General features: G+C 38.6%; 1 protein-coding gene across 2 annotated transcripts in view; it reads right to left on the reverse strand.

The window, feature by feature from the left end:
• Positions 1-279: 279 nt before the first annotated feature.
• The window catches only part of LOC5571303 (N-terminal kinase-like protein), a 54557-nt gene continuing 36257 nt past the window's right edge, over positions 280-18579 (reverse strand). The window contains exons 6-11 of one of the 2 annotated variants that reach the window (XM_021840956.1): positions 17684-17948; positions 17486-17620; positions 16969-17114; positions 16761-16895; positions 12108-12453; positions 280-1677 (exon numbers count right to left, since the gene is read on the reverse strand). In XM_021840956.1, coding sequence (XP_021696648.1) covers positions 1517-1677; positions 12108-12453; positions 16761-16895; positions 16969-17114; positions 17486-17620; positions 17684-17948 — 1188 coding nt within the window. In that variant the 3' untranslated portion in view covers positions 280-1516. Of the gene's footprint in view, positions 1678-12107; positions 12454-16760; positions 16896-16968; positions 17115-17455; positions 17621-17683; positions 17949-18579 lie in introns of both variants that reach the window. The other variant, XM_021840948.1, reaches the window with a different exon arrangement.

Genomic DNA, 18579 nt, shown 5'->3' on the forward strand with positions numbered 1-18579 from the left:
TACTGAAAAATGTTGATAAAAGTACAATGGACCTATGCACGTGTTCACTAATTTGACGTTTGAGCGGTGCCAAATTCACCTGTTTCCATGGATGGACACGTAAATAAAACGGCACCGCTCGAACATCAAAAACGGAACTCGTGCATTGATCCATATTCATTTGACTGATCATAGATTCGTGAAAACGGATAAAAGAGAATGAACTCATCGTAAATTAACAGAAGATTTTTGTGTCAATGCTACTTTCTTCAACGATAAATTCATTCTTATTCATTTTAGGTGAAGCTCTTCCGCTAGTCTATGAGAGATCGATGTACACTCTAAAAAATATGCGTTTTTTTCATATCAAGACACAAAAACGAAAAAATGGAAAGTTTTGGAGCTTTAGAGTTTGCATCAAAGTCAGGAGTTTATATTGAAGTTGCAACAATATTTTTCTCGGTTTTAGCCTACACATACAAAAGAGAGAATCAGGCATACGAAATACATCACTGAACAAAAAAACGTCCGCGACATTGTGCTAGGCAATCAAACAAATCGGAATCTCGTTGAACCGTTACAATATGTAACAATGACAAAATTTTACACGACTTTTCGACTTCAGGGCAGAGTTTTTGTAATTGCTGCAGAATAGGCTAGTGGTTGGTTCGCATGGTTTTTGGAGATGTGCTCGCGTGCGTAAATGTGTATGAGTCTGTGCGACTTTTAAACTCTATTAAGGTGCAGTTAGTTGTAATAAATTTCTCACTATCTATTGGTAATTATGATTCATACCTATCTATAATAGAAGTCAAATTAAATGTGTGTGTTTGGTTGGGTCACCTCAGATTTGACTCTCTACGATCAAATCCGTCCATCTAAGTTCAAAGTTGTCCTCCTCGTAGATTAAGGGAAAGCCATGGCGTCACACACACATATTAATAGTTTTTTTTTAGGTATTGTAGGTACACGATTTGCGACTCGCGATGCCGGCGACTGACGATCTTGATCTCTTCCCGTGCTACTCTGTGGCTGCTGATTTAGGAAAAAAGTCTCTAAATTCGTATAATTCTCTAGTTAAAGCTAATACAAGATAAATGACAATGCCCTTCGATAGGTGCGAAAAAATCTTACTCCTTTCAAACCCTGTTTTTCATTTGCTCCTACAACACTTCTTTTCGATTTTCCCTTCTCTGGTCGCTCGGTGATGAAAGTGATGGAATGTGAGTTCCTCTATTAATCGTCCAAATCTCGAAAATGTCGCCACGCTCCGCGGAGGTGACTTTCCAAAAGGCGGTCGGTAAAAGACGTTGATTGCACCATACAGATCTTCCGTTTTTTTTAATCTCCAATAGGTATCATATATATTGTAAGTTTTTTTTTCTTTCGTGTAGAAATACTCCCGGTCTCCGGAGTACTCTCCGACAGTGACAAATTCCAATAATAACGTATAACGTGTTCTCCACGCTCATCCCTCCGTCCCTCCCAACACTTACGCTCGCTGTTCCTCCTCGTCGTCACCGCCGGTTTCGCTTACTCAGTCGAGCTGGATCTTTTTGGCGCCCAACTTCATTGGGCCGCTGCTTGGACCGCCAGCCCCGCCGGCACTCCGTGCAGCCCGCCGCGCTTCCAGTTCCCGTTGACGTTGCATTTTCTTCTCCTCGCGCTTCCGCCGGGCTTCGTCCAGCTTGGAATTGCCTGTGGACACAATCAAAATGGTATTGAGACGGACTGTTCTATATTTTCAGGCTACTAATCGATTGGGTAGATGGACTGAAGCTTCCGTTATGGATCTAATTCTGTAGGAATCTATTTGTGACAACATCTCGTCACCTCGCTTTTCATAGTGCAAGCGAAGCGAGGTGCAGACAAATCAGGGGATAGCGAAAATCAAGTTTGAGAAACGACAAATATGATGATTCATTGGGGCTAACAGGCACCCTCAGCATATAAATGTTGATTACAATAGCGTAATTCACATCTGAATGCAGGCTAGTGAGAAAAGAAAATGTTGCATTTACTCGCCTATTGCAGAACGTGAATTCCGCTGCATTGCTCAAAGTTCTGTGGATTGCATAGGAGTCGGGGGTAAGTGGTCTTATGGCACAGAGGTTCAATATGATTAGCGTTAAGTCAGAGTGGATCAAGTGACATTTTTTATATTTTGAGAAAAATGGACTTAAAGTTGTAACGCTTTGTAATTTTTTAACTCGTTTAAATTTTGAATATTTCTACACATCTTTGTGTTGCTTACAAACAATTTAATCATGAAAAATCATAATCCACACCTCTGATAGAACGATTTTGTGATGGACTATGTGTACTTGGTCCACTCTGACTGAACTAAAGACCATCGTTCAGTAAGTTGGTTCACTCTGACTGAACAATTTCTAGGAAAATAACCATCACTCAATGCTTGCATGGTCAAACTGGGTGCATATCTCTAAGATAAACAAGTATCGTAAATTTATCACTAATCCATATCGTCAATACCAAAATCAGTGGCATTAGGATTGCTTGAAAATTAAGGTTTTGCCGGGTCAGAGCATTGAAGACCAGAAATATTCAAATATGCGTTCAGTCAGAGTAGACCAAGTGAAAATCTTGAGTACCGCCCAAAATATACTGGTCCAATAAGCGGGTTCTAGGACATTTCATACATAGCGGAATTTGGGGCAAGTGTGCCACCTTAAGCAAATTGTTCTCTAACTTTCCCTAAAGCTTATAAAATCCACTAATTTAGCCTCATGATGTTAGTTTCACATCTTTTCATAACCACTGTGCCATTTAAAAAGAAAATAATTTCAAAAAGTATTAGTTTTGGAGCTTCTCAAATTCCATCCAAAATAACCTATTTTTCGACACTATGGGGCAAGTGTGCCACACATATGGGGCAAGACGGCCACAGAATGAACATCGCATGTAATTTTACTTTTAATGAAATTTTCTCTATTTCCTATTAATATTATTTACAAAGCAGACGTTAATCGATAATTTAAAAAATAATTTCAACTTTACCGTAATGAGAGGATGCTTTATAACAAGGCTCAAACCATGTGTAACTCCCTATTACTCAATTCGAATAACTAAAATGGTTATTTTTGTCTCCATTCAATACAATATATGTATTACCCTTATATAACGGCAAAAATGTACAATATTAAACTAGATCAGCACTGAATAACGGTAAAATATTGATGTAGATATGTAAAAAGATACTTAATAAGCCGAAAAACATGTTATTATTCAATATTTTGAGAAAAATCACTTTGGGGGGCAAACATGTCAGTTATTCCCCTACTATACTTCAGAAACTACTACTGGTGCCTCATTTTGGTTTATTATGATGATTTTGTTGATGATGTATACATTTTTATAAATTTCACTCGAACAATTTTTATTTACCAAATAGGTAGCACACTTGCCCCAATAAGTATACATTTCAACCAAACTGGATTTCGTAGGTAAAACTAAATACATTTTTCGTTCAAATGCCACAATAACTTACACATTGGAATAGTTTCACGATGTACAGTACGTTAGAAAATTCTGTTAATAATTTACCTTTCACCACGCTATTTAGAAACAACGAAATCTTATAAAAATCCTCTCAAATTTGGTTGTCTTTGAACAAGTCGATGTAAATACGTGAAAAATGGAGCAATTTTCATCATATTTTGATCATTGTATTGTGAACTATAAGGGAACGTTTTGTTAAGCTCAAAGAGAAAATATATACTGTAGTTTTTTATAAAAAGCAGGGGTGGCACACTTGCCCCTATGGCACACTTGCCCCAAAGTCCGCTACACCATTGAACTACCATCAACTTCTATTGGATTCTGAAATCGACTCAAAAAATGCAATAATCAATCAGTTTACTGCTTTTTAACACTTGGTCCGCTCTGTCTGCACAGAAATTGTTGCAATTTCTGACCACCCGTCCAAATATGGTAAATGGTTAAAAATAAAAATTAAATGCATCGAATTAAGTTATATTTATAAATTTATAATGATGCAGTAGAAGAATCAATCAAAGCCGAAAAATCTGACAAATCTCTTGAAATGTTTTTGTTTTTTCGCATTTCTCAGCGCCCTGATTATTTTCGCTGTTATGGTAATAAGCACTTGATCCACTCTGACTGTATACTGTTATTGATTTTTATTGATCATCCAAAGTAAAATTATTACATATCTGTCGCAGTTTACAGCATTTATCCAATCTGATCAAAGTGAAATGGAGGTAAGGTAATTTCGCATCTAATGAAAGAATAATCAAATTTTCCCAAGTTTTGTATTTGGTCCCCTCTGACAAAACACCGACCAGTTGACCCGACAAACTTTGTTTGTCCCGCAGTAGGCAGTTTGATAATAATAAACAAAATTGCACTAAAAATTGTCAGTTTTCTTCCACTATTTTCATTATTTTTCCTTAAAGTAGTTCGACCTTTTGTTCACACAAACACGTGGGCAAAATTTTAAGAAATCGTAGGGCCCGTTTTGAAGTTATAAGTCCAATTCTAAAGAAATCAGTGATACTTAAACGGTTTTTATTCCCGTGCATAGCAGAAGAAATATCCCATCAAAACTTGGTTTGTCTAGTTGTTTGTAAACTCTGGACGGAAAATTGAATCAAAATATCGATAAAATATAGAGTTAATTCCTTTTGTGAGGCATAACCATTAAAATTTAATTTTAAATACAATTAGGAGCCGTTATAATATTCTTAATCATGATCAAATGTTGTCAATAATGAAATGCAATTATGTATAATAAAAGTTTATCAAAATTTTATCAAAAAGTTTTCGTGGGCTTGCTTTGTAATGCCTTGGCCAGTTTGATCATGTAACTATTTTGTTTTTGCAGCATAATATACTGGATAATTTGGTGAACTTATGTACTCACGTTCCAATAAATTTCACACGTAATACATGCTTACATGTTGTACATTTAACAATGCATAACCTGAAAGAAAACTTTCGGTTTTGATTTTTCGATGAAGTCTTACAATAAAATAGAAATCTGTTACCATTATAAATTCAGTGTAGTGTATAGCATAAAAGAAAGTTTACAAAAGAAAAAAAAATAACATAAAAAAACAGCAGTACAAAATGGAAAAAGAAAGTTCGATCCACATTGTTTCAAATTCACTTGCAGATATTAAGATAATAAAAGAAATATTTATCTTAAAAATTAAAGACTTGTCGTATAGTTTCAAACAACCAGAAAACGATTTTTAATTTGACTATCGCCTTAACCATTTATAATTGTGCTTATTCTGCGCGGCGTGAGAGTCGAGACGAGTCGCTCTCACCGCGAGCGACGTGAGACGACTAATGTTAATCAAATGGGAGCGAGTCGACAATTGTCAGCCCATTCGACTCGTGTCACCTCACACGCCGCGCAGAATAGTCACGAGTGTTTCTAATTGGGCAGGCACAGTGCATGACTGATTGAAATGAAAAGTTACAAAGATGTATTCTGTTTTTGTGGGATTCCAGTATGATAATCACTATGACACAGTACAATTAACGATTTCACGAAATTGCACAGAATTCATAAAAAGCTTTGTTTTTACCATATTATAGCTGTTAAATATCATATATTCCGATTTCTAGTTATAATATGAATACTGCTTTTTAAACGTCGTTTGTAAGCTAAACCAATAAGGTATAAAAAATCAAGCTTTGCGGGTGTCTCGATTTTGAATTAAACAATAATAATATTAATACATTGGATACTTTTTATAAGCACCTTTCAAGTTTTGCTATCTTCTTTTCATACAATTTTCGTTCACACATGCTTTACACTGAAATTACATTAATTAAAATTGTACTTGTACAACAGAGTTTGAAAGATCGATATTAGAGAGAAATCGATATTAGAGAAAAGATCGATATTAGAGAGAAATACACAGCAAAGGAAAACGGACAGCATCACACAATCGTAAGCCAAAGTTTTTAAATAAGTATTTGAAACAAAATGTAGTTGAAAAACTATACTTGAGTGTTTACCTAGTTATAAAAATTGTTTTACGATTCATAATAAATTGAAAGTTGCTCCGCAATGTTTTATAGCACGTGAGCCAATGAATAATGAAATAATTGTGTATAACTTGTGCGAAATGTCGATGACAACATTTGAGTAAATCCGCGCAGAGGTTACAAATTATGAGACGAACCAAATTTGAACCAACATTTCACGGTAAACGAATAACCGATTAAATATCACCGTTTTCCTTAGAATTTATGGACTTACAACTTCAAAAGGGCGTAACAGAGTAAAGCCTGAGCAAGACTGAGTCTTTAAAGACACAAACACCGTCTTCAGCCATTCAGCTGCACATAATGTAACTAACACTAGACAACGAATAAGCATGCTCCAATGGGACGGCCGAAAAACATTCCTTACAAAAAAAAAATCATTGACTGAAGCGGGAATTGAACACCCATGACACGATGCGCTCATTGCCTGACGACACTAATCGCACGGCCACGAAACCCACATTTTGTTCTCGGTTTTCGTGCTTGCGCGCGTTTTGCTGGACAGTGCTTCGTGGAAGGCCATGCATTCGGGATTTTTTTATTTGAGTCAGAGCGTTTTTTTTGCATGAAAAGCAACAGTATTATATTTTTGCGTCTCCACAGTGATTTTTTTGCTCAGTCTAGCGTTAGCGTTAGCGTAGTTACGGTATACTTCGTAGATTGTATACTAGCAACATTCATGTTTCTTTTTAATAATCTCATCCTGACTACTTTCAAGAACAAGGCAGGGGACACCCTCATAAGTACTACGGAGTTGGAGGTTGGGGAAGGTATATTGTCAGGATTCGCCTAGAAAGCTGGCGATAGACCATAAATATTTGTTGTTTAAGCGTTTTCAAATTAATCTTTTGAATGCCGGCAATCAAAAGAGAAAACAATAGCTTATTTATAGACAATAGCTTATTTATAGGATTTTTTTGCTCAGTCTGTATACGTTAAGTGAAGCTGAAATTGGATTGTGGCTGCTCAGTCAATGATAAAGGACCAATAGGGTAACGACTGCTTATTTTGTTCTTAAACGCTAACAGTTGGCGCCAGCGGCAAAAAGTACAGGCAACAACCTTTCGAACATTCAGTTTCTTTCACTGGCCGCCGAGCGACGACACTGTTGTTTGTATTACACCCACTGATCGCGCTACGCTGGATTCTCAAATTCCTCGAACTTTCAACACAAGCGCATGGATGAATGGTAGTCGGAGAACTGTCAAAACGTATGGAAAATAATGAAAAACGTAAATTACTTGCAATTTGGAAACTGGATCAAAAAAGTAGTGATTAGAAACCAAGTGTAAAGTGAATACATAACTTTTTGTGTTTAGTTCATCTTCCGTGGTGCTTTCTTTGCTTCAGCATTTCGTTTTTACTAATATGGAAAAAGAGCCATCTATTGCCTTTTCGGTTTTGAATATCGCCCTATTAGTGAGCTCGTTTCAAGCTTTTATTTCAAATCTATAAAATATGTATGACTGCACGTTTTATCGTTACAATGGTGGGACGTAAATATGATTTTTCAACCAGTTCTGGAATTGATAAACGAGCTATCCCATTCTGAACGACAGAATATTCAGTGCTCTTTCACTTTGGGAACAAAGTGGTACCATGTTCCTATCAAATGCGTATGCTTTCAGAAAGTATGGGAAACTATTTTTGTGCTGCTAAGCAAAATCAGCACTCTTTGAATTAGCCACATGCAACCCTTAAACGATCGATGCAATGGTGCTTTTGCTCGAGTTTAGAACAAAAAGATGCGGGTTGAGGTTGGGAAACACATCATTATGGGTATCACATAGGATAATTATTATTATTGGCTGTGTTACACAGTGAATGAAATTATCGCGGAAATGAGACGAAAATAGGCATTTTTCAAGCAACCCGACAATTAGTTGCCGCCGTTATCTGCGAGTAATTTCGTGAACTGCTATAGTTGCTAATTGTTGATCATTGTACTGATGAAAAGCCAAGATCGATCCGATTATATGCAATAATCCGACTTTATCGGCTTTAAACTTATCGCGATAATTATCACCAGGGAAATAATAAAAATGTTTGCCGCGGACGGGGTTCGAACCCATGCTCATGAGCAAAAACGTTTTCAAAACGCGCGTGCACCATAACCACTCAACCACACCAGCTGAAAGAAGGGGAGAGAAATTTGGTATAAAAAAAGCTACATGCGGAAGCGAAGGACACTCAAAACGACGAAACAAGAGAAGAAAAGAAGGAAGCCAACTTTTCGTTGCTGGTGATAATATAAATTCGATGCTGCAGATCTCGTGAGAGCACACTCTCGCAGTGCTGGACGGGTAGGATATTATCGCACGTCTCTTTTCTCCGGATAATCCGCTTGAGCGATAGGCTTATGATTATCGCCGTGGCCGATAATTTCACTCCCTGGTGTTACATTTGCACACTGAATCAAAATAACTGCTTGTTTGTGAAAATAGGTGATAATAGATTTGGCATTTGAGAACAGGAGTAATTCATTAACTCCAGATATTTTAATTTTTAATTAATATCAGCACTATCAAGACTCGCTCTATCTCTATCTGCAACCATGTACTTCATTTTGGTGAAGTTTGGGGAATCTCACAGTTTCCCTTTGAATAATCTTCCAGATTTTCTAGGGGAAATCTTTCAGATTTCCATTGAGAAATCTCCTAGATTCTATACGGGAAATCGCCAAGATTTTTGTTGAAAAATCTCCCAGATTTCCTCTGGGAAATCTCCCAGATTTTCTCTGAGCAATCTCCTAGATTTCCTCTGAGAAATCTCTTAGATTTCCTCTGATAAATCTCCCAGATTTCCTCTGGGAAATCTCACAGGTTCTTCACGAGAAATCCCCCAGATTTCCTCTTAGAAATTTTCCAGATTTCCTCTGGGAAAACTTTGGAAAATCTCCAGATTTCCTCTGAGAAATCTCCAGATTACTGGGAAATTTCCAATATGGCCTCTGGGGAACTTCCAAGATTCTTCATGGGATAATCTCCAGATTTCCTCTGGGAAACCACTCCGGTTTCCTAGGGAAATCCTCCATATTTCCGCTGAGAAATCGCCCAGATTTCCTTTTCGAAATCGTTAGATTTCCACTGTGAAATCCCCTAAATTCCCGTTGAGAGTGTCCCCTTGATTTTCGCTGGGAAATCTCTCAGATTTCAATTGAAGAGTCGCCTATATTTCCGTTAGAAAATCTCTTCGATTTTCGTTGGGAAATCCCATAGATTTCTATGGAGAAATCCCCCACATTTTCATTGGCAAATCCCCTAGATTTCCGTTCGTCACTGTGAGTGTCGACATGACCTCTTATTTATAAATTACTTATGTTTTACATCTTTTTTTTTCAAAACACCCCTTTTCTTTTGACCTTTATTTTTGTTATTAAAAAAAACTTCGAATGATTAGACACCTTAAGTGTAGACTTGCAAAATATTCACTTTTTTCAACAAACTTTGAATAGTTCGCCACTGTGTCGGCATAAGAGTGTTTTGTGATGATCCAGACAAACGAGTTTTTTTTCCTTTCCATTATGTTATATTGAAGTGTTCAGGAAAACCCTGTGAGGAACCCTTAAATACTCGGAAAAACTTTAGAAGATATTCCTACATGAGATATGTCAGGAATTGTTTAAAAGAGTAAATGTTGAGCAGTTCATGAACAATTCTGAATGGAGCAGTTCATGGACAATTATGGAACTTCAAGAACATTATTATGAGAAATTCATAGTATTTTTTTTAAAACAAATCGTTTTGAACTCCATTTAAAACAAGGAGGGATTTTCCAAGGAAAGTTCCTGAACGAATACTTGGCAGAATTATCGGCGGCTTTTTAGATTTCCTCGGGGGATTCGGGGAACTTAATCAGTTTTTGATGGAATTCCTGAATAAACTTATGTAGTGAAAAAATCGCGGAAAATCGCTGGACGAATACTTCAAGAATTACTTGGAAAATCACTGGGAGAACCCATTGAGAACTTTCTTAAGAAATTCGTGGTAGAATCAATGAAGAATTTCTTTAAACATTTCACGAAGTATTCTTGGATGAATCTTTGGAGGAACAATTGCAGAAATGCATAATAAAATTGATGAATATATTCCGAGAGAATTGTGCTTCAGGTTTTTGGGTGAATACCTGCACATTTTTTGACATAATTCCTAGAGCATTCCACGAATAACTACTGGATTGTTCTCAAATAGGGTTGCTGAAAGAATTCATGAAAAATGCTGAAATACTTCATGAATCGCTAGAAAAATTCATACGGAAACTCCGGAAAAAAATGAAGAAATCGTAGGCGGAATTGCTTGATGAGTTCATTCATTTTTTGATGAAATTCTTGATCATAGGTAGATGTATACTTTAAGAAACTATCGGAGAAATGTAAAACCCTTGAATTCAAAACTCCCTAAATCCAGAATTTCTTGGAAACAGTTCTTGTACACATCTTGATGAAATTCCTGAAGAAATATTTGTACCATTTCTTGGTGGAACTCCAGGAGAATTTCTGGTGCAATTCCTCAAGGAATCCTTAAGGCCGGAATCTGTTCAGTCAATACCGAACAAATGCTAAAAAAAAACTCTTGGAGTAATCTCTGGAATCGCTTTGGAAGAAATATCGTGAACATCTTAGAAGGAGGGTTACATAGTGAAATTTTTGGGATACCCCTGACGGATTTATTTTAAGAATACATATTTTAAAGTTGTATACACGAATGTCAGGAAGGTTACCTAGTAGAATTTCTGAAACAGGCCTGTAGGAGTTATTTTAAGAATATCTAGTAGAACGCTCAGAGATATTAATAGAACAATCCCTGGAACAACCCATGAATCCTTATAGATACTTCAAGACTCCATGGAAACATAATCGGAGAAATCTCTGCACCCTTGGATTTTTTTCTAGTTGATTCTAGTTGAAATCCGTGGAGGAATTTATGGAGAATTCATTTGATCAACATCTGTAAGAATTCCTAAAGCGATACCTAAATATTTCCTTAATTATTTTTTGGACAAAATATCAAGTAGAGCAACTACCGAAAAGCTAAACATTACATATACTTTGCAATTGGATTAAATGGATAAATTGATGTGAAGTTTTGCGAAAAAGTTACACGTTTTTTCAGTGAGAATCGAACTCACGACTCCCTGATCTCTAGTTAGGGCGCGTTACCCCTACGCCATGAGAGGACTCATGGACGCAGAAGTTAATCTGAATTCGATTTCAGCTCGATAATCACGTGGTCCTTTTTCGCAAAGTGCACCTCTTTCGGAAGAATTAGATACCCATCCAAACACAACGCTTTCTATATATATCCAATGCCTAGCCCGAGAGCGCATTATTTTTTAGGTAATGAAATAAAAATGCGCTTTCGGGCTAGGCATACTACTACTACATATCCTGTCAGTATAGAAAATGAGGACATTTCATAATTGTTCTGCAAAATTGTATATAATACCTATAGCGGGATTATTGAAAAAAAAAGTCAAAATTATCAGAAAATCATGAATCAGGACGGATGATATCCCAAATTCCCACCGCGGAAGCTTCAGTACCCAACGAGTAGCCGAGTGAATGCATAGCCTGTAGGAAAGCGATGATCGAATGCAACTACGGATGAGTTAGAATTTTTCTTAGTCGATCCAAATGATCACGAATGAATGTGGCGATGGCGGCGGTGGTTGTGATTGGTCGTATAGCAGAACAAAGACCACCCACTAAGTGTAGCTGCTTCAACTAAGATATTCAATCAACAGAAGAAAAAACACTCTCACTCACTGTCCGTCGTTTGGTTTCATTTCATAGTGTGCTTTTTCAAGAAGTGACCTCTCCGGTGAAGACTACTGCTAATGGTATCGGCCACCACTAGTTGGGGGGCGGGGGTTCGTTAGTCGTGTTCAGATGGTGGTGGTGTTAGATGATTCGCGCGAGATGCGTGCAAGCAGTGTGAGAGAGAGAGGGACACAGAGAGAGAACACACGAAAAACGGAGATCAACGAATGGTGGATGATGATTAAGAATCCGCCGCGAATGGATCATGAAAGGCCAATTAGAGGATATGAACGAAACATAGAGATGATAAAACGAGTCAATTTCAAACCTGTGTTGGGTTCGTCGATCGGTTCAAAGTCCCCGTCGTTCCAACCGTCTCCGGTGGTGCCCCAGTTGGAGTTGGAGTTGTTGGTCGTGGCGCTGTTGATAATGTTGGTCATATTCTTCAGGGCTAGCATCTTGCTCGGACTGCTGGTGGCATGGTGGTTTGGTAGGTTGTTGTTGGTGTTGTTACTGCTACTGGACAGGGCAGAGGAAGCGGCAGACGTGGAGGCAGCTCTGCTGGAATTGGTCGCAGGGGACGCGTTTGCCGTGGATGGCTGATTGGGCGTCCTCGACTGCTGTAGTGGTGTTCGCATGTGGTCGTCTTCATCCTTCTCGTCCAGATCTTCGTTCTGAAAAAGGGTCACAGATTAACAACGGAGATCTGCGGAGAATAACGAAGCTAATGATTGCAGGGTGGCCCGCTAAATTCAGGTTTCTAATTTCCGTTTTTCCCGGACGTCTACAAATTTAAAAACTGTTGAAAAAAGATTCTGCGGCTAGATATTTTCTAATTTAAAGATATGGATTTTAAAGCTGTTTTCAAATATAAATGAAGTTTTTCATCCAAAAAAAATTGGGAAAGTGAGAGGGCTTAATCCCATTATCTCAATACGGCTGTAAATTTGCAAGAGAAACAAATTTCGACAAGTTTTCAGCACAGGCTCTCCAGTGAACAAGTTTTGTAAGATCATATATTACGTGATGATCATACAATTCGTAGTTTCTACTTCGTGATTAATCTGAATACTTGTACAGGGAATTAATAGATGCAGCTTGGGGTAGCATGCCATCTTTAATGTACAATTTTAAGAACTCAAAACTTAGTAGTGTCAATAACGCCGCCTTCCACGTCCTTACGATTATCGAGGAAGGGAAGGAATGTTAGTGTGACGTCCGTTGCTACTAGGGACCGAGATCATCTCTGCATCTCCATGGTTTCACCTCTGCATCTCCATAGTTTTGTTAGTGGGAGGATTCAAATTCAATCTTTGGCCACGATACAAATTAGAGTTATCACAAGCATGAAACGAGCTCACCAGTTGGTAATCCATCCTCGGCTGAAGTCACACCAGCGATGCAGAAAAAAAAACACAAACCAGTTTGGTTGGGTTCTACCAAGCGCACTATCTGCGAGATCATATACTATGAGATGGTTCTAAAGTGCTGTTAAGGAATTCGAAACTTCGTTTTCCCACTGACATGTCTTGCGAACACAAATGCTTAAGAATTACTGACGGATTTTCTCGAGGATTTTGGCGGAATTACTGGCAGAACTCCTTAAGGAATTACTGGCAGAAATAATGGAGGTATTGCTGGTGGAGTTTCTGATAGAACCTCAGGTGTAATTTCTGGAAGAATCCAGGATGAAATTGCTGTAAAAAAAAATCATTTGAAGTTCCTGAGGTTATTGGTGGGTTTGACAAAAGACCACGGTTCATACAATTTTCAGCAGAATTATATGGCGAGATTTAAGTGGAATTCCTTAAAGATTAAAATCCTGGGAGAAATTTTTGAAGCAAGCCCTAGAAGAATTCCTGAAAAATACATTGGGAAACTCCGAGGAAGCCAGTTATCTTGGAGTGCCTTTGGGATTTCTCGGAATAATTCCTGTAGAATTCCAGGAAAAGTCTCATGTGTACCCTTTACCTGAAATATATCATGGAGATATTGTTGAACAAACTCTCTGAAGGATTTTCTGCATTCTCCGGACGAGTTGAGAACTCCCTGCAGGAGCTTCTGGGGTAATTCCTGAGAAAATCCTAGGATAAATTCCTAAGAGAATTCGCGAAGGGACCCCTAGAAAAAATGCAGAAAGAATTCCTGGAGGAATCCCTTGAGGAGCTCTGAAGGAATGCCATGGAGAATTCTTGGAGGAATCTCTGGACGAATCCTTAAGGTGATTATAAAACGAAGCCAAACTTTGAATTTTCAAGTGCACAAGACTGAAGAATCTGACAACAGTTTGCGTTTAAAATCAATCAAACTGCTTGTTTGCTGGTGGTGACTAATGGGATAAATTTTCAACGCGGAGCGCTGTTTGATTCTCAATTCTTGTGCTCTTGAAATTTTGAGGTGAGGCTTCGTTCTATAATCACCTTAAAGAAATTTCTAGAAATTGAATTCAGATATCTGTTCAGGTGAAATCTTCGAATGAATTACTGAAATGCCTGAACTATTTTTGTTTTGGGACTCCTGAAGGAAATCTGAGAAGAAATTTTTTGAAAACATCTTCAGAAGAATTACGGAGGTGTCTTTGGAAGAATGTCTGGGAAATATTTCTTGGAGAAAACGTTTAAGGAGAAAGTAGTGTAATCACTGAAGAAGTTTTCGAAAATATCTCTGATATATTACCAGGGAGAGAAATTCGTTTAGAAATCTCTGAAGCAGCTCTTGGAGGGAATCCTAGGACAAATTCCTAGAGGAATCCTTTTAGAGCAATTGCAAAATAGAGATATTGCAGATGAAATTCATGGAGGAATCTTTGAAGGAACTCTAAAGGAATTCTTGGAGAAATATCTGGAGGAGTCGCTGAAAGAACACGAAATTTCCGGAAAATAGCTGAATTGTGTCTAAGGCTAGGTGAAATCTTTGAAAGAATTGGTGAAATCCTTGGAGGAGTTTTCGAAACGATCTCTGAATTATTTCGTGGCGAGATTTCCCTAGAAAAATTCCTTGAGAAATCTTTAGAGGAATCTTCATGAGAATTTTCAGAAGACTCCCTTCGGTAGAATTTCTGAAACATGTCGACGTGAAATCTATAAAGGAATTACTGAAAAAAATATCTGAATTATTAAGGGGTGAAATTTGCCTAGAGCAATTTCTTGAAAAACCGCTGAATCAGTTACTTGATAAATTCCTGAAAGAATTCTGTAGAAGAATCCTTCGAGAAATTGCAGGACTTCTTGAGGAGTCCCTTTGGGATTTCTTGCAAGAATCTCTGGAGAACTCTGTGGAAGAATTTCGGAAGGAGTCTCTGGAGAAATCTTTGGAGAAATTTCTGGAAAGTATCTGAAATATGTCAAGGTAAAACTTTTGAAAGAATTACTGAAATACTTGGAGGAGTTTTCCGAAAAAATCTCTGAATTATTAGTCGGCGAAATTTCCCTATAGAAATTCCATGGGAAGCCCTGGAGAATTCTCTAGCTGTATTCCTAGAGAAATTACAGAAGGAAATCCTTGATAGATCCCTAGAAGAATCCTTGGTAGAAGCCTGGAGAATGAGAATCATCGAAACAATTTTTTGTCGAATCTGTCGAGAAATTTCTGAAGAAGTTTCTGCATGTATCCTTGGAGGCAATTTTGGAAAATATCTGAATTATCTCTTGGTGATTTTTTTTTAAGAAATGCCTAAAGAAGTTTTCAAAAATATCTTTGAATTATTTCCTGGCAATTCCTAAAGAAACTTCTGGAGCAATTCCTGAGAGAATCGATGGACAAATTCCTTAGAAAATCTCAAGAAGACTCTCATGAGGAATCCCTAGTGGGGTTCTTTGTACTTCTTGGAGAAAGTCTTGAGAAATTCTTAAAAGAACTCCCGATACAAATTTTAGAAAAGGAGCTCCTGAAGGATTTTTTTGAGGAACTTGCGGTGGAATTTCAAGAAAACTCCCGGGAGATTCCTGGAGAATTCCTGATAGCATTCTTGGAGGAACACCTGAAGGAGTTCATGGAGTAACTCAGGTAGAATTTCTAGTGCAACTGCCAACGGGATTTTTGGAGCAACTCGCGAGGAAACTCCAGAGGACTTTTGGAGGGAACTCCTGAGAAAGAATTCCCTAAAGAACTCAAGAGGATGAAAAAAATATTGTAGGAAATTCGAAGATTTTTCCGGAAGAACTGCTGAGAAACGAGCTTCGGAGGAATTTCTGGAAGAACTTCAAATGTATTTAGGAATTCCGGACGAAAGTGCGAAAAAAATCCTGGAGGAACTCTGGAGAAATTATCAGATCAACTCTGGAGAAATTCCCGAAGGAACTCTGGAGGATTTCCTAGACGAACTGTGGACCATTTCCCGGAGGAAATCAGAAGGAATTCTCAGAGAAACTCTTGAGAAATTCTAGAGGATTTCCGAATGAATTCCTGGAGAAATTTCGAATCAATTTCTGGATGAATCATCAAGAAAATATGACGTAAATATCGGAGGAGTTCCGAAAAACTTCCCGGAGGAACTAAAAAGGAATTTTCCTGGAGAATATCTGAAAAACATCCTAGAGGAACTCCGAAGCGATTCTTAGAGAGACTGCGGAGGCGTTCCTTTAAGAGCTCCAAGGTAATTGCTTCTGGGACTCCGGAGAAATTACTGGAGAAAATGGAGAAATTTCTAGCAGAATTGGTGGAGTAATCTCCAGATGAGTTTCTGGCAAGATCTCTGGAGAAGTTCTTGAAGGTATTCCAGAAGAAATTTCTATATAAATCACTAGAGAAGCTTAGTGCCAGAACCACTACAAACAGATTTAGGAAAATAAATACTTTAGAGACCATTTGAGTTAAAATAAAGTCTGAGACTTTGAATAACAATAGAAATTTTTTGAGGACTTGTTTTAAGATAGGCACCAAATATCTGAAAAAAGATCAGCGTTTTATTCCCTATCATTTGTAATTTTCGGGGTTTTCCTGGATATCCCGGATAGATGGATACCCTGCGAATGGCACTTACCGGCACTTCCTCTAAACTGCCCCAATCTTCGTTGTCCCAACCGTCCCGGGTGTCGTTAACAGTGCCGATCATATTAAGACTAGTGGTAAGCGGATTCGATGTACCGGCCATCGGACTGCTAGGGTCTTGCGATGTCTGAAAATCAAAGCATAGAATAAGATCAATCATGATCAAAACTGTCTGCCCCGCGAAGCGGTTCACTCCTTACATCCATGTCTCCCCAGTTCTCCTGGTCCCAGTTATCCGGACCGTAGTCACTGGCCGACGCCGATGTGTCTGCGCTCTCGTGCTCCAGCGATGTCATCGACGTGACGCTGCTGGTTGTCGTTGAAATGCTACTACTCGAAGGTTGTTCTGAAATAACGCATCGGGAGACAAAACGAAAAAACGTGGTATCAGATATCGAATATTCCATGAAAGCTTTTGGAGAGAACAACTAAACATGGCAGCAGCTAGCTATTAACGGTTGGGAAAACAAACGGATAACGTCTAGGGGAAATGTACCAATTTTCGACCCAGCACTAATTTTCGACCCATTCATACAATTTTGGCCTACTTTGTATGAAAATCCGAAAATTGGCACAGAATTCTTGTAGATCGAAAATTAGTGCTTTTCCCCTACTAGAGAGCTGTTTGAAGTGTGTTCAGGGTTTCTTAAAGAGAGAAAAATGACGTTCTAGCGTACGCCTACATACCCAGCGAAGCAGGTTTACTCAAATTTTTACCGGTTAGTGGTGGCCGCGGTCGCGCCGTATCACTTTGACTTCGGTAGAACTTGGCCGTGACGGCTGTCACCGCCCAGCCAGCCCACGTGGCCGCGGCATTGCCCAGCGAGGGCGTTGCCGTGTGAACGTCCGCCTCTGAAATGCGCATCAAACATTAGAATCCGATTCCCACCTGATCCAATTTTGTAACTGGCTTACCCATGCTCTCCCGAAGGCTGGGGTCTTCGCTGACCTTCTCCAGCTTGCCGAGGAAGCCCCGTATCGTTTTGAACGCCGGATCGCGAACAGTCTTCTCCGGATCGGCCGTCAGCGGGCACAGGGCCGGCAAAATCCGGTTGGCAACTTCGTTCAGCAGGAAGTACTGCTGGGTGGCGGCCAGGGCCAGGATTCCCGCTACCCGAGCCGGCGGGAACGGATCGCGCATCGCCCGGATGAACGCCGACACCAGCACCCGTTGTCGGACCTGCGGAGGGATTGTCAAAGTATTTAATAGAACTCGTTAGAATTACTTAGTAGGTATCAGCAGTAGATATTAATATTGGTCGTTAGGCATAATGGTATACAGTCAGCCCACAGTTATGGATCAGCTAAGGGTTATTTTTTAAAATAAAATATTATTCCAAATCATGGTGATCTTGTACAAAACAAAATTACCCGCCTGGCAATGCCGAATATAGTTGTTTTCGACAATACACATTAAAAATCGCGGTTATTTACGAAAAAGTGTCGATTTCGATAGAAATTTCAAACGTTGTCCATCCCACAGATGTGGAACAGCGGAACAGGAGGATCCTTATTATGGATCAAATCGACTCATATTATGGATCAGAACACTATAAAAGCAATTTATCTGTGAAGTAAACGAATGGTGTGTTAGTGGAAGTATACGTTTCGGCGTTTCTTTCGGAATCGTCTTATCGTTGATTCATAACTGTGGTACGGGTTGCAATGCCCCACAGTTATGAATCAACGATTCTATTAATACGAATAACATTTTATTTCATGCGGACGAATAAAATATGCTAGAAGATGTTATGACTGATTGCAATGCTGTACAGATGTATGGTTCACGTAGATAAAATGTGTTCTGCGTA

Source organism: Aedes aegypti, chromosome 1, assembly GCF_002204515.2.
Source record: "Aedes aegypti strain LVP_AGWG chromosome 1, AaegL5.0 Primary Assembly, whole genome shotgun sequence".
In the NCBI taxonomy this organism is placed as follows: domain Eukaryota; kingdom Metazoa; phylum Arthropoda; class Insecta; order Diptera; family Culicidae; genus Aedes; species Aedes aegypti.